This window comes from Osmerus eperlanus, chromosome 2 (genome assembly GCF_963692335.1).
Source record: "Osmerus eperlanus chromosome 2, fOsmEpe2.1, whole genome shotgun sequence".
In the NCBI taxonomy this organism is placed as follows: domain Eukaryota; kingdom Metazoa; phylum Chordata; class Actinopteri; order Osmeriformes; family Osmeridae; genus Osmerus; species Osmerus eperlanus.
The window spans coordinates 8,666,580-8,686,845 of NC_085019.1; the positions used below are offsets into that span (position 1 = coordinate 8,666,580).

The 20,266-nt window shown below is 41.0% G+C and overlaps 1 protein-coding gene across 8 annotated transcripts in view; it reads right to left on the bottom strand.

Moving 5' to 3' along the window:
- Positions 1-19,809, bottom strand: part of si:dkeyp-72e1.9 (syntaxin-binding protein 4) — a 41,622-nt gene extending 21,813 nt beyond the window's left edge. For 3 of the 8 annotated variants that reach the window (XM_062451042.1, XM_062451041.1, XM_062451039.1), the window contains exons 1-5: positions 19,277-19,806; positions 8,153-8,226; positions 2,918-3,013; positions 224-293; positions 40-114 (exon numbers count right to left, since the gene is read on the bottom strand). In XM_062451042.1, the coding sequence (XP_062307026.1) occupies positions 40-114; positions 224-293; positions 2,918-3,013; positions 8,153-8,226; positions 19,277-19,341 (380 nt within the window). In that variant the 5' untranslated portion in view covers positions 19,342-19,806. Of the gene's footprint in view, positions 1-39; positions 115-223; positions 294-2,917; positions 3,014-8,152; positions 8,227-10,004; positions 10,209-19,276 lie in introns of those variants that run through there. The other 5 variants (XM_062451045.1, XM_062451040.1, XM_062451044.1 and 2 more) reach the window with 5 other exon arrangements.
- Positions 19,810-20,266: the final 457 nt, after the last annotated feature.

Consider the following 20,266-nt stretch of genomic DNA (forward strand, 5'->3'; position numbering starts at 1 on the left):
ATTGAGTTTCCGAACTATAGTTCTCAAATCACAACCTACTTTGCTTCTTCATCTCTAGCGATCAGAAGGCGCATGCGATTGGAAGAGGACGCTGACCTCAGGATATCCACAGCACTGGTAAACATAAAACAAACACACACACATAAACTTTTTACATCGCCAAAATGTAGTGAATTTGGATCCTACATGAAAGAGAGTCTAACTTCCTTTTTTGGAAACGTACCTTTCACTTGTGACTTGTATCAGACTATCTCCGTTCACCTCCAAGATCTGATCCCCCGGTTGGAGGTTCCCTGTGGGATGGCCACACAAGGTCAGGTGAGGTCAGATAAAGATATCACAGTGTGTTAAAGGTATTTAGTACATCAGATGTTGCTCTTAAGCATATGTGGACTAAACAACATAGGTAACCGTAGATGTAAAACCTTAAGAAGACTGCTCAACATGTGGGTCTACTTTATCTCAGTTACGAGATCTTTCATACAGTAGGCTCCCCCTCTCTATTTTGGAACATAATACCCCACTCAACTGATCTGAGAACAAGCTAAATATTCTAATCCTCGTATTGGCAATTAGGTTTCTATCAGATAATAGCAGATGAAGTGGTGGTACACTTAAAGAGAGTGTGTGGTAAGACCATAAGCTCATAATTCCTAGTATTTGTAAACAAGTCGTCTAAACTGTGGAGAGAGACGTTGACCTGTGAAGGACACTTACTCAAACAGCAATACATGTGTATTTTCACAGACATCCCTATCCTACCAAGGCTGTCTGAGGAGCGTGCATACATGTGTGTGCATCCGAAGATTACCATATGTCCTTTGAATGGTTTGTTAACTAAAATACATATGCTAAACACGCTGTGGAAGGTCAAAACCACAGCCAAGATCTTTTCTTATCTAAACTTCCGAATGGACTGTCCCTACGCAACATTTCAGATGACATTTTTAGGAGCGCTGAAAGTAGGCCATGTTTTCAGGGTGTTTTATTAATGAATTCATGCCCTAGTGAGAGAACCAATGTCTCATAAAATCCTCTCCTGCCACTCACAGCTCTTTGAACTTGACAGAAAGAGGAAATACTGTATATAGTCTACAGTATCAAGCCTACCCTAGTAGCGATGTACAGTTGATTCCAGGACACTGTGGCAGTGTGGGCACTGGGCTGTCCAACCAATACAGTGTTTGGATTATACTGTATATTTGGCTGTTTAGACAGTAGGAGGTGGAGCAGAGGTGAAAGTGGCTGACAGCCGCCCAGACACAAGGCACTGCAGTTTGCTGCTGATGAAACCACAAAGACACCAATTCCCTGCTTTTTCTGGTTCTATTCCAGTCTCCTTTAGACAACGCCTCAGGCTAGTTTAAATATGACATATCCTTCCACCGAGACCACGTAGCGTTTGCTGCTGCTTGCTCCATTCACGTCTGTAGGAAAATACATAAGCTACAGCATGGGCCAAATTAATCCATCCTCCATACATACAGTATAATACAGCCATATTATAATAGCTCTAATCTCTCCTCTCCGAAGCAGTCCCCACAGTAATATATTCATGTTGGTTAGAAGTAATTAAAACCCCCACAGTACTGTACTGAACATCAAGTACAGTCTTACAGACCCTGTAGTTGAATGTGTCTCCTGTAGGGCATGTTTAAAATGAATCTCTAACATGCCTCGATTCACCTGCTGTATTGTTAGGTCTTGATGGTAGTATACACAAACATTAAAACCGACACATTTTACATGCCTTTGTATCATGATTTAGAAGACAATGTAATTTAATTGAAACTATACTAACCTGCCTATTAAGATTCACCACAACAGAAACTAGCCTTGTTAACTACATGAACTGGATCCCACACAGAGTTTTATAGTCTCAAATGGGCTCATTAGGCTTGTGATAAACACAAGAGAGGAATATGTTATAACAGGAACAGCAGGGGGTGTATTTATATCTTTCCACCCAAAACAATTGATTGAATCACCAGACAACGGAATGTACACTCATTCCATGTATTCAAATTCCAGGGACTGAATTGAGTGAGCTGGTGGAGACAGGTATTTCTTCCACAGAGGATGTTAAACAGGGGTCCCATACCATGCAAATCCTGTCACATTTACAGTCCATAAGGCAAGCGTACTTGGAGCCGCAAAATACTATGGCACTCCACTGTGAGGCTGCAGCAGAGTATGAGACAGCAACTAAATCCAGCCTGACACGGGCATTAGCATTTACAGTGAGCTTTGGCATGCCACTTCTTAACCAAAAACACTAGGAGTTAGACAACTAAGGACATACTGCTACCAGATGAAGTTAAATCTTATTTTGTTCTTTTTTATAATTATATAAAGTGTGTAAAGTGTACCTTTATTGTTTATGTGTTGGATTATAGTTGAAGTGGGTTTTGGAAGGTGCTGCATTTATAATTAGGGCTGTTCAAGGGGATCTATGAAAATGGGTGAGGACTAGGAAAGCAGACCAAGGATATCACCTTGGTAACCCTACAAACTGTTTATTAGAGCACCTCATCACTTCTCCAATTAAACCATTCAAGGTTGTAATTCGGGAGTGCAGGCCCAATACCAATTGGGCATTTCAGAAGCTCTCATCCACAATAATGAGATTGCTCATCTTTGTTCATTAGCAAAAGCTGTCCAAATCATGGGGTCATTTTATTAAACAAGGCTTGGTCTGGCAGATTTGGTAGAAATTGATCAGTGGTTGCCATCCCTAAAATCCTTCACAGGAGGTCTCAAACCAAGAACCTCGTCCAAAAGGCACAAGAGCGATTATTTGCTTATTTTGGAACATAACAGTACAACCAAAAGATTAGTGGACAGACGTGCCCCCTACTGATTTCAACAGAGAAAAGAACATACATAACAAGAATTAAACAAAAGAAAGGTCCCTTACCATCAAGCGAAGCAAGGCCACCAGGTAATATCCTTTTGACATAGACGCCAAACTCTTCTCCTGTCTGCTCCTTCACTCCCCCGATGACTTTGATTCCTGATGGCAAACAAAACCAAAATATTAACCTCTTGCATTCCTGTTGTAGTGTTGTTTGTAACTTCAGGAAGGTCAAGTCACGTCAAATCATACACACCCTTGTGCTACAACAGTGTGTAAACACATGTTCATTCCCTAATGGTAATGCCATCAAACCTGAAAGGTTTTTTAAAAGGCTTAAGTCAGACCGCCCTATGTGCCTTTTCCAAGTTGTCTGAGTGATTACACCATCAATGATTTGATTAATTGTAATAATTCCATATTAATTGTGGGTGAGTGAATTTTCTTCATCTTTTAATGAGCACATTACGCAACCGAGCCACCATACTAAAACAGTACCCCTCAATGAATGTACAACTGCTATCATCAGCATTCTGTGAAAGTGGGTGTGGAGTTCAAATAGCCCCTACTAAACCCCAGTATAACACCAATATAACACACACAGCATACACACACGTTAATGTAAACACACACACACACACTTTAACTAGAGTAACCAGAGGGCTACTTGATCTGCACAGTGTTCATGTTCTCATTCTCTCCTGAACATTAAACAAGATAAAAGAAGCCATAACCAGCTTATGTACTCACTGGTGAATAGCTATGAGTCTTACTAAAGTGAGGATTTAAACAGGCTCGGGGAACAGAGAGGCTAATACTCAGCAGGGTACAGCTTGCACACACATGAAGGAACAGGGCTCATAGGGCTCTACAGTTGTTTTGGCACCGGCTCCAGTTTTAGATTAGATTAGATATATTTGTGAAGGAGGAGAAAATGTGATGTTGAATAAGAGAGAGCGCACGGTGGTGTTTGTGTGCTGCAGTAGCACCCCAAAGACTTGACCTCCACCACAGAAATGTTCTTTGGTATCTGTGCCTTCCTACAGTGTTGAAAAGAATAGTTGTCACAGATGAGTAACGGCAGATGAATGAATGTGTTCCATGAACAATAACACACCTATACAACACAATCCTGTTTGGCTGCTCCACCTAAAGCTTATTAACCGTCGGATGAAGAAAAGGATTGAGGTAGATGAAGTGGAGGGTGCAATGAGCTGGGGTGGGGTTGGATTTTAAGCAGGCATCTTAGCAGGCACCTTTGGGCCAACCAGAGCCCCAGGAGGTCTGTCCTGGTCCCAAGGGCATACACACACGATGCCCAGATCAGCAGCCCAGACCCCCTACTAGACGCTCTATCACCATGGTGACGGCTAATGAGACAAGGTCGGATGACGACTCTCGGCAAGTAGACAATCCAGAGCATAAGGGTAACAGGGAGTTTGACTGTACTGTATGTTCTTGACATGCACTAAATAATCACCACTGCAAAACCTTTGTGCTTCAATGTGGAAGTGATTTTAGAGTACGATTAGAGCTAACTATAAGGTTCTCAAAAGATTGAAGACATTGTTCACTTGGGCAATGTACAATTTTAAAGGTGCAATAGGTTTGATTTATTTCAACTTTTGTCACCTGTAAACATGTTGTGCAAGCTAAAGAGATCTTCTCTCACACAGACAGCTCAATGCCAGTGGAATGTCAATTTCTAATTTTGGAGCGACCCGCTACTTTTCAGACAATTATGTTCCAGCCAACCTGATCCAGCAAATCGCCTCCTTGTGTTATTTTGTGAAGCCACTGTCAATCACTGTCAAGCTGGAGGAAAACACAGAAGTTCAGACAAGAATTGGGGGGCGCTGTTTCTCTAAATGTTTACCTGCTGCAGCTTTAAATAACACACATCCTGTTAAACTTGTTTTCCTTCTGCCATTTCAGACATCATCTTTCTGTGGTTCATATAGCTGGGTAGAAAATTCCCTCTGCCTTAAAAATAAATCTTATTTGACTGTGAAGATATCCAAACATGCCAGAGCAGTTGTAGAACATGCACCAAGTACAATGTCGATTTCCCTGGTCTAGGATCGGGTAGAGAGAGTCCTCTCACTAGGATTACGGTGCTTGAATTGAGTTGCGTCAGACTGGAATGAAAGCTAATTATGACAACATCAACATCAATTAATGCCAATGACTAAGAGAGATGGCACAAAGCAAACTAGGGGTCAGAAAAAAGGAATTAATGAAGAGCTAGCATCAGGCTAGGATGCTGATGTAGGTAATACAGAATGCAATTGATGTAATGGTCCTATTATAATAATAATGTCATATTGCACATTATTTAAAGTTTGCTGCCTGATTTACAGATTAACAAACTTTTCATGGCAACAGTGTACTACTGTACTTCTGGTAGGAGTCTGTATAAATCACCCATTCAGTCGATTCACAGCAGTCATTAACAGGACATTCGCAGTACAAATGTCCATTTGTTGTTCTTGTAGGCTAGAACACAGCGACCAGACCCCAGCATATTCAGTCTCATTTATCTAGCAGAACAGGACCTCTTTAGCTTCAGGCTGCTCTGCTGTTACCAGGCAGACAATATGTTAGCACTAATTGGGTTCTGAGCGAGAGGGGGCATGTTAATTATCTGGTATCTTTGGTGAGTTCCTCCCCTCTTTCCACAGGCTACCTTCTGAGGACAGCAGTATGATAGCAGCTTCTGGAACCACTAGCCCAAAGCACTGTCCATCTCCAGCTAAGCACAGTCATTCTTTTTATGTATTCACTAAGGACATCAGAAGACTTTAGAGATGTGTTTTTTGTTACTGCTCAGTAAAAAAAAAGAAATTGTGGATCATTATTCCATGCTCACGCAGAGTCAAGGGCATTTATTCCTCCTAAGGATAGAATACAAGTCAGGAGATGAAACAGTTTGCAGAGAGTCCTTGCAAAGATCATAGAACTAAAACAGATTTTTAAAAAGTAGCTACTGAAATATTGTTGATACATAACACCCATGATAATTAAAAAAAACCATTTTGTACATGTAACTCTAGAACATATTTGCTGTGTTGTCTATGCTTTGACAATAAACTTTAGTTTATTGCTTCTTTAAATAATTCAAACTGGGCTATTGAAGTGAGAATAGGATACCCAAACACAGATTATTCTGGAAAATACACACACTCCCCTCCCACACACTGAATTGGGTGGCAGAATGCTACAACAATGAGATTAGTGAGCATTGCCTTGTACGCAGAGGTAGCAAAGCCGCATGAATGTAGTGTAAAACCTGTGTGTTACTGAAAGATGCATCTATTTTAGTTCTACAAAACAAAATACATTGACTATGGTCTTTTATTTAGAAGATGACTGGTTGAGACTGACCCATGCTTCTGGATATATTTGAAAGCATCGAACCTGGATGGACTTCCAATAGAACAGATTCTATATTCTGACTAAGATTCTCAAAAACACCGACACACACACATCAATGCCAGAAGCTTTTTTCCAAGGAAGTAACATATTTCTACCCTGATGTTCTGCATATGCAGTAAAAACTATTCCCTTCTTTTCACCATGACAGTCAATTGAGAAGGAACAGAGTTCCGTACAAGCTGAGTTTGTGACGCAGCTTAAAACTGTATAGTTCGCCGGTGTGTTATGTACAATGTGCCCAGGTCGGCATGAGTATGTGGTTTGTTCATGCTACCCCTGTGTTACCTTGTATGCAGTCCTATGAATAGTATGTGTACTTATGTGTGTTTCTACATGTGCAACATGTGTCATCTGTGTGTAACGCAGGGTAACTAATGGGTTAATGTTAAACGGATGTTAGTCTTAACTGACTGTGGAGATAACCTATCAGATTAAGATGGTTCGGTGGTTTGGGCCAATTAAATGACATCTAGATATTGAGGGTCGGCTTTAGAAAAGAGCGGGGGAAAACCATAGGAGTAAAACCAGATTTCCTTGGAAGAGCTTGATGTAAGGAAAAATAGAACGATTATAAAGAAAATCAAAGTGCTAAAACTAGTAAAGAAATAATAACAAAAATATTATTATTAGAGACTGTTCTTTTAGAGCCTGGAACCATCGGTATTTGGAAACGCCAGTTGCACATTTTTGACCGTCTTGGTAAGCTTCACTCGTTGAACTACGATGCTAGCATAAATATCACAATGCACGCACAAGTTTGATGTTTGTTCTTTATTAAAATGTATTACAAGGTTTAGTTGTGAAATGTGGTAGGTCAGTTCAGACTGTTATATAAGGGTCAAACTTCAAAACTTGTGCGTGCATTGTGATATTCATGCTAGCATCGTAGTTCAACGAGTGAAGCTTACCAAGACGGTCAAAAATGTGCAACTGGCGTTTCCAAATACCGATGGTTCCAGGCTCTAAAAGAACAGTCTCTAATAATAATATTTTTGTTATTATTACTTTACTAGTTTTAGCACTTTGATTTTCTTTATAATCGTTCTCTTTTTCCTTACATCAAGCTCTTCCAAGGAAATCTCTGGTTTTACTCCTATGGTTTCCCCCCGCTCTTTTCTAAAGCCGACCCTCAATATCTAGATGTCATTTAATTGGCCCAAACCACCGAACCATCTGAATCTGATAGGTTATCTCCGCAGTCAGTTATTAAGACTAACATCCGTTTAACATTAACCCATTATAATGGGTTAATGTTAAACGTGTAAAAAGTTACCCTGCGTTACATGTGTGTTTGCGTAAAGTCCTAATAGTGTGCAAGAGTTTGTGGGGTGACCAGAGGACTACAGAACACTCCGCTGTGTGAAATGATCTCAGCTTGAGCTCAGGGGTTGCAGCTCATACATGGCCCTTCTCCCTCACACACAAACACACACACATGCATTTTGCCAACTGCACAAATCAACATGTGTTGACACGTGACAAAGAGCTGCTCATTGCTACCCATTATTTTGATTGCCATCCCACAAAATAAACCCACTAGCAGACAAAAGTGAACGGTAATCTATTCAATGTAGTGCGAGCCTACATGTTCACTTTGCAAACCTCCATGTTTAAGTGGTCTAGCTGGCATATGTAACTGGTTACACCAAAAGAACGATGGAGTTGAAATCTTTCCAAATCAGACATGTTTATTATAATAATAATTAGTGCATTGATTCATAATTAATTGATTTCCCCAAAATAATATTTAATATAATCTGTTATGGTTAACCTTCAAGTATGTTTTGCCATTAGATGTACATCCATCTTTAAGTGTCTCCCAAATGGAAATTGAAAACAGAATAATACAAGGAATAGACTTACCCAGACCATTCTCACAATCCTTAAATTCAATGGAATGCACAGCGCGATCTACTCCATATGGACCCATTAGTGTCCTGTGGGGTAAGGGAAGGAGAAGTAGAAAGGGTAAGAAGGTGAGAGGAATGGGGGAGAATATTGGAGAGTGTCACAGAAAGAAGAGTTGATCACAAACATCACATTCTGAAGTAGTGTCCAATTACCACCCCCCCCCCCCCATCTCCCCCCAAAAAGGATTCCCACATTACATTATGTCTACATAAATATTTCTAATAAATGACTACAATCGTTACACAACAGGACGAGTACCTCGGGGACAACATAAAATATCACATATTCAAATGTATTCATACAATTCCCTTGGAATCCTAAGTGATCCCCCTGAGGATGCTGGCCCACAGCATCATTAGGGTGGTTTTAACATGGTGCTGGTTGGGCCAGTGTGCACCCCCACCTCCCCTGGTTTCTCTGCGGTCAGCGGTTTTGAACCACCAGATTAGCTGTGTGGAACCAACACAAAGGACTCGACCGGGATCCCGGGCAAAAATGGCCCGTAACCTTGGCTTCCCCATTTAAACGTGGCAAGAAATCGTCAGGATGTGAACTATCCAGAGCATTGGACTTTAGATTCTGATTCAGCCCCTGGGGTATGAAATGTATCAATATTTAAGAGTGAGTGGCTCAGATAGGTCAATTTAACAAGGTCGACATGTTTCTCATCACTGAAATACATAAAGGTCTGGTTAAGGCATCAGCAATGGTAAGCAAAGCTGCATTATGTAAACATTATACATGTTAAGTATCTAGTAAATACAAAGGTTTAACCAAAAATAAGTTTATTAAACGTTGTAAATCATTTCTCATTTGAAGTAGCATGAATTGTATATGCATAGTCAATTAAAAACAAATAAAATCGATATTTATCCTTGGATCAACCCAAATGCTACAGCAGTCTTAAGACAACCCAGATGCCACCCGCTGACAGAACACAGACCCTCAATTTTCTTCATTTAGTCAGTAAAGATTGGCACCAGCACTGTAAACACACTGGACTGCCAAAGCTGTCTATTCAATCAACCATTTTAAAGATTTCTGGCTAAGCCTAAAAGCCAGTTTGCTGTCTGGGTTGGTTTTAGGGTTTGTACGTTTACCAGTGGCTAGATATGGGTGGGATACAGTCTTTAAAGTGAAGGAATGTCAAAGCTAAAGCTTATTTACCCGCACCCCTATACAAAGAAGGTAGATTTTTGTTGTATTAGAGGAAACATAATGGTAAAGTGGTAACATTGTCTTTTTTTAAGACCCTAGAGCACATCATATGGATGTGCGTAGGCTCCGAAAGACACTGGGAAAGCACATAGGTTACTACAAACAGGGTAACGTAAAGGAAATTACAGCGCATCCATCCTTTACGCATCAAAACATAAACATCTTGTATTAAACCGTACTCAACACGTACTACAAACAGGAGTAGACCCACGTGGTCAGTGGGACTACTACGACACGATCTTAAAAAGTGAAATATTGGAGCAAAATGAATGTTATCTTTTGGACATCTGCAGGAGATTACACGGCTGTGCTGTCCCTTCAGCACCACATGCTCTGTTGTTGTTGAGCTGTATGGGTAAATGGACTCAACGAGTCTTTACAATTATTCAAAGACGAACAAGTAGGCACGACAAACTAGCAACATTTATAAAGAGACAAATGTAAGAAACAAGCACTTAACCTTTGTTTTGAAAGCGTGCGCTCGCTACATGCTCGTAAAAAGTCGAGAATGGACTACGTAAAGTGCGACTTTAACAACGGCATTCCACAACAATAACCGATTTCTGCACCTCTCTGCAACTTTTACCTGCTAATGATGACAGCTCCTTTATACATGACAGAAAACGTTGGCATTTTGACTCGAAACACTTCAATTTTCCCCCCAACGACTGTCCGCGCTTCCCCCCTTGCCACGTCCACCAATGCTTCACCCGTGCGCGGAGGTCTTTCCTTGCGCAAGCCACATGATCATCTGCCTACTGTGTCCTCTAATTCCGCGCGCAGTTAACAGATTCACTCCAAAACTCCATCACCAACTTCAACTACAGATTAAATCTGTTACGCAACGAACACGAGCAAACAAAAAGGGAGGTCGCAGTGCACTGCGAAATGAAATGAAACATTTTGACGTCGGTTCGTTTGAATGTGGCTAAAGTCTTTCTGTTTAAGGGGAGTGTGTGGCAGACTGATGTAGGTGTTAGGCGAAAAGCTCCTTTAACCCTCGTGCTGCCTTCGGGTCACATGACCCAAAGGTTCATAACGAACCATCGTTGTGTTTACCCAATTTTACCCAATACAAAACCAAATAAAAATAATTTTCTTTTAACCTTCGCAATGTGGGGGGTCTGAGACAGCCCAACGGTTAAAAGAAAATGCTTCACTTTGTTTTTGTATGCGGTAAAGTTGTCGCAATACGACGGTGGGTCACAATGACTGATGGGTCAGAACGACCCGAAGATAACACAAGGGTTAAGCGCTCCATCCTTTCTTCATCAAGCAAACCGCATGGTTGTTGGACCCTTGCGGTCCCACAGTTGGGGCAGCTTTTCATGGTATACGTTTGCATTTCCACCAATTCGTCCAGTCTTAGTAGACTTGAAGATCAGAGAATGCCAAACCTTACAAGTATTACACCCTCTTATAAATAAATGACATAAAATTATGACACGTGACACAGACTTTGTGTTTTCTATGAACAAGTTGGTTGGTAACACTTATACTGACTGCAGAGCTACAGAGAGTGGTGGCCACTTGCTTTAAGGTTACAGAGGTGTCCCAGCTCTCTGTCTCTACGCTCTGTATAACTGTCTCGAAGGCCACCATCCATCTTGGCATGAACTATACTCCACCTCTTATTGTTGCACATTCTGATTTTTTGTACTTTTTTTTACTCATTGCACGTTGCAAACTTGGCCTACATGTATACCACTTATATTACATTCATATTCATATTACTTGTTTATAGTTTTGGGGGTTGTATGTACAGTATTTTTCTCATTTTATGCTGCACCAGAATTGCCCTCTGGGAATAAAACATAAAAACAATATTTAAAGAATTGAACTGACATCTGTTTGATGATGATGAACAAATGGTTAAAGGTATTCAAAGAACTCTAAACTCTAAATATATTGAGTTCTGTCTTCTTATTTGATATGCGTTTGGGTATATGACATTGAGCTGGAAGGTGAGGATCTGATGTTGGCATTGTATTCCTACACCATTTGAAAAAAAAACATTTAATCTCCTGAGCAATTATATTGCATTGTCATTAGTCTTCTAATCTAAATCCTATCAACTGAAATTGTGTGGCTTGTCTTTGTGTTTATGTGCACGTGTGTGTGTGCAAATTTGCACAAGTGTTTGTCTCTCCTTTTCTGTGTGTATGTACATAATGTGTGGACACACACATTATGTTACTACCATGCCTTGAAGCGTTTATGTGGGTAAAACAACCATTACCTTACTTGAAGTATGAGGACAAATAATATGTCCACTTATTATGACAACAGAACATGAATGAAAATGGCCTCTGACAAGAACACAAAATAGATGAATACAAGAGGTAGCAGTGCTACATTTATTCATTTAGCAGACATTTATTCATTTAGCAGACGCTATGCTATCTATTGTACTGAGCAAATGAAATATAAATCCTGGGCCAGCAGTATAAGCCTACATACAGTATAGGCATTTGTGATGTAGTCTCTCAGTGTGTTCTGGCTGGTCCTTTTTCCTTTGTCCCACGTAAGTCTGGAGTGTCATGTTTGCTTAGGGGTGCTGCCACTAGGGTGAGAAGTTAGGCTCATGGGAGAGGACATGGTTTTGTGACACACTCCTACCAGCAGTATCTGTTCATGATTTCCCATTGATATTTAAGGTGACACACACCTCAGCCCTAAACTACATTTGCAGGCTAACACTCATGTCACACACCCAGAGAGCTGTAGCACAGATGGAGCCACAAGCAAAGGAAAGGTGGGCTTGTATGGGAAGTAACCCGGAAAACATGGCTGACCAACCATTGGCATGTGGCGTAAATTACCTTCTGCTGCAGCTGATGGCTCACTTATGGGCCGCTAATGGTTGACTGTAATTCAGCTAAACAATAGCTATTTATCATAGAAGGTTACAAGCCACCGGGGTCAACGTTTCACTCATCTGTACTGTTTCCTCTCTGACTTATCTATGGGTTCTGATTGGATCTTCTGACACACATGCCACTCAGCACCTCTCAGAAACAGTGCTTCAGACAGTTATAGCATAAAAAGCGATCTAATTGATGGAGGGAAATGTTGCCGATATAAAATAGTTTTCCAGTGCCACCCAACCAACTTCTTGAACAGCACTGTGTCTACTGTGTACCTACATAACACACCATTACAAAACTTGTCAACAAGCTAAGTGTTGAGTAAAAACTCAACTGGATCAGAGAGCCTGAAAGGGATCCCAGTGTCTTACCTCATACAGTAGCCATGTCCAGGGTGGAAAGACTAGCTTTAGAACTGGATAGCTAACATTCTTCTTCTGTATATATTATACAAGTTTTAGTCTACTATATGTTGACTTATAATTGGGCAAGAAATTATATAGTGCCATTGATTGCTCAAAAAAAGACACATGAAGATTTTGAAATATTGCATTTGTGGAAGGCTACAGAATGCTAGGAATTCCTATGCAGATGTTTAGAAGATAGTACATCGACTACAATCCTAAATAATTAAAGAACCAATTTTCTCTTTAAAGGCTGTCTAGAGGAAGTTAGAAATCAACAGATGAGCCCATCCATGATTGCAGTGTTAATGCTACTTTCTAAGCTTTAATTTGATGTAAATCTCCATCTCCTCCCCTCGTCTTTCCTCTGCACAGCTTGACGCATCTAAGATGACGCTACCACTGCAGATTAATGCAGGCACTTCCTGAGAGAGCACAACCATTGAAAGTGATCAATTTGTGGCATGTCTGTGTGTGGTTTTGTTTATCTGAAGAAAGGGAATGATGTAGTGGTCTAATATGGAAGCTAGGTGTCCAGTGTGTCCAAGTGATAAGTAAAAACAACCCTCTCTTGTGAGAATCCTGCAATAAAAAATGTTGGATTTCAAGGATTACATAACAAAAATACAACTGAAATGCGGAATTCCCCAATCTCATAAGCAACAGTGGAAAGCAAGGAAACAATTCCATCCTAGTTTGATTTAGGAAAAACAACATACCTGGACCAGCACAGTGTGACATGATTAATGCTGGAGGCTCCCTGTGTGTATGTGTGTGTGTGTGTTTGTGTGTGTGTGTGTGAAAGTGGTAGGGGGTGCATGTGCCCATTAGGGTGTGTGTACATTCTTACGGGTCCGCAGTTACCTGTGTGAGTGAGAGCAACAGAGAAAGACAGAGTGTATGTCAGTGTGTGTGTTTGTGTGTGTGTGTGTCCTTTTCCTAGTGTGAGTAAGAGTAGGAGAGACCTGGCTTGCGCACAGGGCAGTTTATCAAATCCTGTGTGGCTTGCTGTTTCCCCCCTCCATCCATCATGGAGTGGACCCGAGAGGGACTGCCCTGCCTGTCCACTGTCGACACACCTCGCTGTTACATCAGCCAGTTCTCTCCCCCCTTCCCCCTTCATTTCACACTCCACTATTCACCTCATACGCTCGCTGCTCCATGGTTCAGGGTAAACATGGATATTCTTGAAGCCAATCATAATCTCAGTGTGAAAACTCTGACTACTGTTGTTAGCAAAAAAACTCAAACATTGGGGATTATTGAGGTTGAAAAAGGTACCAAACAAAAGATAAACACAACCGCCCCCCTTCCACAACAGACACACCCGTTCCTTACAAACAATAGCCAATACACACATACCCGTTCCATACAACAATACAATACAGTGACTTATTCTCCTCTTCTCCATGCAGAAACCATGGTAACAACTGTTTGCATCAGAACTTTAATCACCAAATCTGCACAGTGGGTTGTTATCAGATTATGGGATTATCCCATCCACATTGAGAAATCACACAAAGGCCTGGGGCCAGACATGCGCACACAATACGCACACAGCTCATGCAAAGAGAGCCCTAACCACCACTGCCCTGAAGGGTAGTCCAAAGCACCCCAGAGAGGGGACTCCACAGATCTGCACCTGACGCCATGACTTCGTTATGGTTCCCTTTCTTAAGATTCTGTCAGCACAGATGAGAGAGGAAATAGGTTCTTTGAAAAAAGAGAGATAGAGAACGAGAGAGATGAAAGAAAAAGAGAGAGAAAGAGAGAGAAGGAGACGAAAGAGAGAGACAGAGAGAGAGAGAGGGAGGGAGATGAAAGAGAGAGTGAGTGAGAGAGAGACCAGTCTGACCTGTTTACGATGAAGTGGATAATGGGAGCAAGGCTGCCCTCCATAGGTGAGGAGGGGAACGCAAAGAAGCTCTGGGAGACTTAGACATGCTGCTGTTTATAGATTCAGGAACATTGACTGCAGTGCTCATAGCCAAATAGCTAATAGGTTTTTCCAAGTGTTACAACTGTCCCTACACAGAACATACACATTGTGAGCAAGACTAAAACAAGGATTTAGGGTTGAAATCCCTTAAAGGCTATTCAGAAGCACCTAGTACCTGTTCTGGGTTATGGTCAGTACGGTCAGTTCTACACTTGATTGCTGTGAGATTATCTGAGATCTGTATTTATATTGGCAAGTTGCATAGTGCTAACAGAAACAAGAGAACTAACAGAATCAACAGAAGGAACAATGTTTATTGCAATAGTTTATGTCAGCTTCATAGCTTTACGTTGAGAAACATAAGAAACTTAATTAAGCCAAGTGCCCTCTAAGACTGTTCTACTGTCGAGTTTATGCCACCATGGATTTATAGGGTACGCTGTTGGTATCCCAGCTGCAGTACAACCACTAGCAGGGCTCTATGTCTTACACAGAGGAATGTGTTTTATTTCACCTATATGGAGCTGTCTACAAGCCAAGGAATCTTAATGCTTTACTGGAACTGAAATCGGAATCTAGAGAATGAAATGCAAAATACAAATGGAAACAAGAGGTCCTAATAACTGAGACATAAAAATAAGATGCATATTTATACTCCTGACGACCCTTTTGGAGTCTCATAAAACTCAATGTAAAGTTCAGTGAACCCAGTCTGTGAATGTAACTGAACTTCCCTGACAGCTTATCCGTCTTCAGATCTTTGACCTTCGGTTTAATTTTGTGGGTTATCAGAGTATTTTGTCCCCCAAACCAGCCAGATTTGATACTCAGAACAAAACATTAATAACCCTACTGGAATTAAACTCTCCCGCAGGTTTAAAGTCAATTATGCCCAACAACTACACATGGAAATATAAAAATGCCAAGAGTAAGATATATCGAAACATTGTCATTAAAAACTGAACTATCAGCAGAATGTATGAGTGGGCTGCCCCAATGATTGCTATGCTGCTGAGTGAAGAGCTCAAATGAAACGCTCTCCAGCTTGGCTAATTACAACTGTCTAAAACTGGCACCCTGTTTATGTCGTCTCCGTTCAGAAACAGCCTCGATAGATTGTTGACACAGTCAACGGACACTTCTAAACGGACACGTCAAACCAATCAGTGAAGCGCGGTTCTGTCAATAGGTTATAAAAAACGAAACAAGTGTTCTTCCCTGGGGGTGAACCAAGTCAGCATCTTGCTGCTCAGATAAAGATTGCTGGTGGAGGTAAAATCAAAACCAATGAAGTCATTCACGACGAATCGATAGCCACCGTGTTGGATGTGGGCAGGGCGGGGGGAAAGGGTTGATGAAGGGTGAATTGGAATCCCATTACTCTGAATTGATTTTGCTCAATGAGGAAAAAATGAAGCTGATTCAGTGTATGTGTGAGTGGATGGTAACATTAAGAACACATATTGATAGTGTAAGAAAGATGTGATGATGCGTGCTTTTAGACTGGTGGGGATAATAACGGCTGCTTACTGAAGGAATATTGAATTTTGATTAAACTCGTAAAATAGACTGCAAATGCAAGGGTCCAGTCTGGAGTCACAAACAGAAAATCAGGTTGCCTACATCTGAAAATAATCGTAAATATTGACTTACTCCAGGGCTAATGCAATAGTCTAATGTACCCAAGTTATATTTGGTGGGAAACTAAGAAACAATTGACCACAATTCTTGACAAACTAACAACTGTTAGAATTATCTATCAATTGAGAGTGTCTGGTCACCAGGATTGTCCATTACATTTCTTGTCTTGTGAGTTCGCAAAAAAACGTCAATTGGTTCCGAATCTCAATAAAAACTTAAAAACGTCCATTCAAATAACAATTAAACTGCATTCATAGGTTAGAAAATAGACCCTCTCCTCTAAACCCAGGTGTAGTTTTGCTCAATGGAATGAATGCAATGAATTAAAGACTAGGAGAGTTGCAATGTGACACACAAGTAATCCACTCTACAATGAAGGGGTCAGATAAATACCGATGCTATAAATAACATCCAATAATATATAAATAAAGTAAGAGAGGGAAAATGCAACGCCCACAGTGGCTCGTTACTTTATGATGTGATATATGGCGTTTTACAGTGCACCATATTTCTTAAAGTCTGAAGCCTACAGTATGAAAAGGATATAACGTATGTGCCTAGGCAAGACATTTGCATCTTTTTCTAAATTCAATATAAACAAACGACCGAATCATCTACAATGGTACACATTTTAACAGCTGATGGCAATGAATAGTGTCATAATAGTTCAATTATTCATTATATTTTCAGAAACCTAACCTAGCAGACTCCTTACCGTAATAAACAACAGCAAGAGAATGTGACTGATTAAGATCCTGTTCATTGGTGTGCAGGGGCAGGGAGGATGTGAGAGAGGTGGACACTGCGTCATGTTTGTGTATGTGTACTGTACCATGCAGACAGGCTGAGTACACATGACAAGTGACCAGTAAATAACCTGTCTGCCACCTTATTATGTCCCACACCTCTCTGGGGTATACAAGACCTTGATTTGCATCAGTGGAGTGTCAGCTTTTGTGGATGACATGACAGAATCGGGAAGAGTATAGCCTACGGTCACAGATGTGCAGAAACACTAAAGGACAAGGCCAAAACACTGAGTGAAACAAGTGACCGCAATGGACAGGGACCACTACCTGCCTTTCATGTCTAAATCTGTACACCTGTCTACATCAAAATGTCAACAAGATAGCACGAGAAGACAACAATACAGTTTTGAAAAAAGATACTAAGAATGTAAAAAATTTAAAAACACATCAAACACAATATCAACATTTGAAGGAAACATCTTAAGGGCACAATGTATATAGCGCTTCAATTTCACAATGCACAAGGTCATACACTAGTTTTTGCTCAATGATGGTACAACGAAATCTTTCTCAACCTTCCCTCATACAATACTGGCATGCTTTTCATCTGAAAAGCATCTCAAAAGGAAAAAGACCTAAGAATCTATAAAGTCAATTGTTAATCAATTCACATTAGCTATTAAATCACAGGCAGAACATTGCCATTACAGAAAGTAATACTTTTCAACCAAATTCCTCACTCAATGTTTTTAGTTTACGCTTAGCTTGGCTTCTGCAATTTACTGTGCTGACATTTTATCCTTTTATTATGGTTCTTATGCATGCACAGTGGCAAATTTCCATAAACCTAACATTACAGTCATTTGTGACAAAGTCTGTCTAGGACCCATGTAAAACACTTTGCGACCTTTCTGACGAAAAAAACTGATAACTGATAGAGTCCGATGGCAAATTAGTCAACAGTTTATGTATCATATGTGTGCTAAAGGCCTACCGTCAAAACAGTCAAGAACCATATTGGGTGACCCCAGAACAGACAGAAACCAGTCATGACAAATGTTAACAAATACATTTACCCATGGTTGTAAAAACAACTTTCTTGAATACCTGCGACACGCCGCACTGTACTTCTTGGATGGATTCATCCGGATCGGAAACATCATGCGTTCTAGCGTCCCGCCCTCTGGATTAAATTCTAGGATGCCAGTGATGTAAATCAAAAAGTAGTCCCATAGCTCAGGTAACTTGGGGGATGGATACATGAGGTTAGGTTACAGTGCGCTTTGGCACAGGTGCTTCTATCAGAGGTGGTGTCAAACGGGGGACGCCAAACGTCTCAAATTACCTCCCTTAAGTGGACCAAGCTGACCCTGCCATATTGTTCAGGGCCTAAATTTAGTTGCAAGTCACCGGGCAGACGAAGTCCTCCCCAGGTACGACAATGAACACCAAGTTACCTCCACTAGCTTCCTCTCCCTTTTAAGTCTGCGCATAAGCGCGTGTCGTTGCCTGGGGCATTGCTTACGATAGCTTTTTATAGGGCTGGTCGCAAGTTGCGGACATAAACAATTTGGTTATTCGATCGGTACTGTGATTGAGTTAGGCTAAAAGTCATTAACGAGAGACAGACTCTGGACAGGAGACGTTAGAAAGTGCTAAGCTAGGGAGTAATGGGACAGATGTTGGAGACACAAAGTTGAGACCTTTTCTACAGACATCACAATTTAGTACGTATCTTTTTCTTTAGTATTAGTGACAGATGATGTCTTATCAACAAACAAATAAATTATGAACATAAAAACGGATTCCTGTTTTTGCTTCATTTGGAAAGCATTTGGCTATTAGAGAGAATCATAGCCCGATATAGCCTACAGTAGGCTACTGATAAAACAATACAAACATTACAACAACTTTTTGTGACATAGAAGGTTTGTGAACATGAAAGCGTACCGTTATTTTGTAGATCTGCTGACGCACGCAGTCACCGATTTTCTGTATGAAACAAGCACGAGAGAAACTGCGCAGCATTCCCGTTGTGATTATAAAACAGATACGCCTAAATGTGTCCATTCACAAGTTCCAAAAAGCGATTTGACAATGTAAAATAAAAAAAATATGAAACAATTATGCTTGGACAGAGTAGTTTATAAGCTGTAAAACGTTAGCCCCGTAACGACACGCATTTAACTACAACGCTTAAAAAACTTTAACGTGCAAGTGCCATACATAACCTTAAACTCTGGAATACCATCTCTTACCAGTAGATGAGCGAGAGTCCATCAAAACGCTCAAGCTCTCTTCCACGCTCTTTCAGAAATGACATAGCATCCAAAGGACTGATAGGGTCGAAATCGTCAGCTCCTGTGCTTCGGTTTCAGAGTTTCAAAACAACCACGATGATCTCAAAAAACGCATCACTCTGCCTTCATGTCAATTTAGTTGACGCGCTGCACACCGCGTCCCTTCGCTGAGTATGTAGATGTGTCAGCACTCATTCCACATCAAATCAATGAGACCGATCTTGCAACAGTATAGCAGAGAGCGGGAAGCTCAACCGGCGCGTTTCTAATCTGGTGGACACGTGGGTTTTATGCTGACACAATCCAAATGTTAAATAAAATCTAGATGTGTTTCTTATCTGAAGCTCAAGGTTTGGACTTCTGTCTTGTTACAGCCGCCTTCTGTGTGTGCGTTGGCTCCCAACGCAGATGACAGAGTAGGGGAGAGAGGGAGAAGAGGAGAGAAGAGCTGTGAGAAGTTGTTCCGACTCTCAGACTGCCCGAGGTGCAATGTGCGCAGGGCATGTGATGCTCCGGTAAATGTCCATTCGCCGGTCCACCTATCCTCAGAACACAACAGTGATATAGCTCCACAAATAAACCATATAGCCTTAGGTAGCCTAAGGACAACTCACTCCTTCTTGTGATTATTATAATTGTTTTCGGTTTTAAGCGTAATTACGCTTGTCATATTAAAGAAAGGCTCCTACGTGAAAGCGTGCGCTAAAGTCTAAAAGCATCACAACTGGTTTTCTCTTCTGACATCCTGCAGGTCAAATGTTGGCATGAGCAAGTTGTCTTCAAGATGCCGCAGAGTAGGTCATGTTTACAGACCTTAATCTTACTTAATCGGTGTAGATTTTAGCTATCGCTAGCGATACTGATGTAGGCTATGGCTATGTCTACTAATGCCTGAGAGACAGCCCCACCGTCAGCTTGCCACATAACCCTTGTAGATATGCCATTTTG